The sequence below is a fragment of the Sinocyclocheilus rhinocerous genome, unplaced genomic scaffold (assembly GCF_001515625.1).
Source record: "Sinocyclocheilus rhinocerous isolate Xijiao unplaced genomic scaffold, SAMN03320098_v1.1 scaffold828, whole genome shotgun sequence".
Lineage (NCBI taxonomy): Eukaryota > Metazoa > Chordata > Actinopteri > Cypriniformes > Cyprinidae > Sinocyclocheilus > Sinocyclocheilus rhinocerous.
The window spans coordinates 57,640-59,632 of record NW_015634025.1 but is presented as its reverse complement, the minus strand read 5'-3'; the positions used below and the strand labels follow the sequence as shown (position 1 = coordinate 59,632).

The 1,993-nt window shown below is 46.5% G+C and overlaps 1 protein-coding gene across 6 annotated transcripts in view; it reads right to left on the bottom strand.

Moving 5' to 3' along the window:
- Positions 1 to 389: 389 nt before the first annotated feature.
- LOC107745144 (5-azacytidine-induced protein 2-like) overlaps positions 390 to 1,993 on the bottom strand; it is a 17,061-nt gene continuing 15,457 nt past the window's right edge. For 3 of the 6 annotated variants that reach the window (XM_016558986.1, XM_016558985.1, XM_016558988.1), the window contains exons 8-9: positions 1,351 to 1,564; positions 390 to 1,152 (exon numbers count right to left, since the gene is read on the bottom strand). In XM_016558986.1, coding sequence (XP_016414472.1) covers positions 1,059 to 1,152; positions 1,351 to 1,564 — 308 coding nt within the window. In that variant the 3' untranslated portion in view covers positions 390 to 1,058. The other 3 variants (XM_016558987.1, XM_016558989.1, XM_016558990.1) reach the window with 3 other exon arrangements.

Below are 1,993 nucleotides of genomic sequence, written 5' to 3'. Positions count from 1 at the left end.
GTCCATTTTGGCATGCCCTTCGACAAATTTGTTTGCGTGTTATTCGAGAACGGTTTAACTAATCAACTTGAATTCCATAGCTTTTTGTCGGCATGGTCTGAAGATGATCGGAGTCAAATTTCCTGAAAATTGGAGCAACAGCCTAGGAGCAATTCAAAAAGAAGCAAGTTTTTCGAAAAATTCAAAATGGCAGGAACATTTTCATGATGGAAAATGACGTCATAGGGTGCCATCGAATCAGCATGAGCCGAGGAATTTTGTTTGTTAAAGGAATTCTGAATTTTTCAGAGAAATTTTGAAAAGAATTTTGCTTTTGCTAGACTTTACGGTTCAAAAGTTATTAGCATAAACATGAGTGCAAATTTGAGCTGTTGGTGGCGCTATAGGGTTAGAGACTCCAAATTTGCTATGGTTAATGTTGAGACTGTCCTCTATCTGTGTGCCAAATTTCATCACTTTCTCGCAAGCGGTTCTGTGGGCTGCCATAGACTCAAGAGCAGAGGAAGAAAACTAACGGATACAGTAAGTTCTCTGCCCCTAAAAAAAGTCGATCATTTACTATAGAAAGACTTTTTAATTTGCAAATTTTCAGGTTGACTGCGAGACCCCGTTTAAAGCAAAATAACTTGCACAAACACACCCGCTGCCCACAGATCAGCTCATTTATTGACTAAATCTAAACACTAAAACTTTGTTTCCCCTGATTTGGGGTTTGAACAGCTGTATATGGGTATAAAGACACGACAGATGTGTTCCTAAAGAAAAATCCTTCGAGGAGTGCGTGAACTACTAAAACATTCCCCTTACACGTTCATAATACGAGACAGGATCCGTCACGGTTAATAGAATCGACTCGAGATGAACACAAGCCTATAGGATATAATGAATCACAAATATACGTCAGGAACGCGTCCATTCCAGCGTCCGGCTCTCGGGTGTTTGGTGTCCCGCGTGGGTTTCTCCGTCCCAGTCTGCTCGAGGTATTTGCTCATCCGGGATCATCCAGAGAGGGACGTGTGTGTTAAGGCAGGTAAGGTGTGGTGTGGCGGGAGCGTGACTCAGTGCGGTTGGGCCCAGTCGCCGGCGGGGCTCTTGGGCTTGGTTTGGTCCCAGAACAGGGCGTCGCTTGGACGGGGAGGGCTGGGGAAGGACCAGGAGCTGTCGTCCAGCGAGCTCATGCGCAGAGTGGGATTGAGCCGCACGCCGGGGCTACCCAGCGGAGCCGGACGAGGGACGGTCCAAGGGTCCTTCAGGCAGTTCTCCTGCAGGCCGTCTGGAGTCGAGGGCAGCGGAGGCGCGCTGGGGGGACGAGGGACGCTGCTCTTCTGCACGTCGTCCCTGGGGAAGGACCAGGAGCTGTCGTCCAGCGAGCTCATGCGCAGAGTGGGATTGAGCCGCACGCCGGGGCTACCCAGCGGAGCCGGACGAGGGACGGTCCAAGGGTCCTTCAGGCAGTTCTCCTGCAGGCCGTCTGGAGTCGAGGGCAGCGGAGGCGCGCTGGGGGGACGAGGGACGCTGCTCTTCTGCACGTCGTCCAGGCACTGCACTGGAACAGTTGAAGCAGCTGAAACCGACAGCCTCTGGATTTATTACACACCTCAGAAACTCCCACAAACACACTACAGCTACAAAACATGCTGTCTACTGAGTGCACTCACAAACAGCCTGACTCACTGATCTCAAAAGACGCAAAAAAAAAAGAGCTTTTTTAGGTAGTATTAGCATGATATCTAAATTTTTGCTCTATATCTCTCTCTCTATGTATATATACATCTTATTTTTTATATATTTTACATTTTTATATATACACGTTTATGTAGTATATTATTTTATTATTATTATTATATTTTTTGGGCCAGACAGAGTATATACAGTGGGTACGGAAAGTATTCAGACCCCCTTAAATTTTTCACTCTTTGTTATATTGCAGCCATTTGCTAAAATCATTTAAGTTAATTTTTTTTCCTCATTAATGTACACACAGCACCCCATA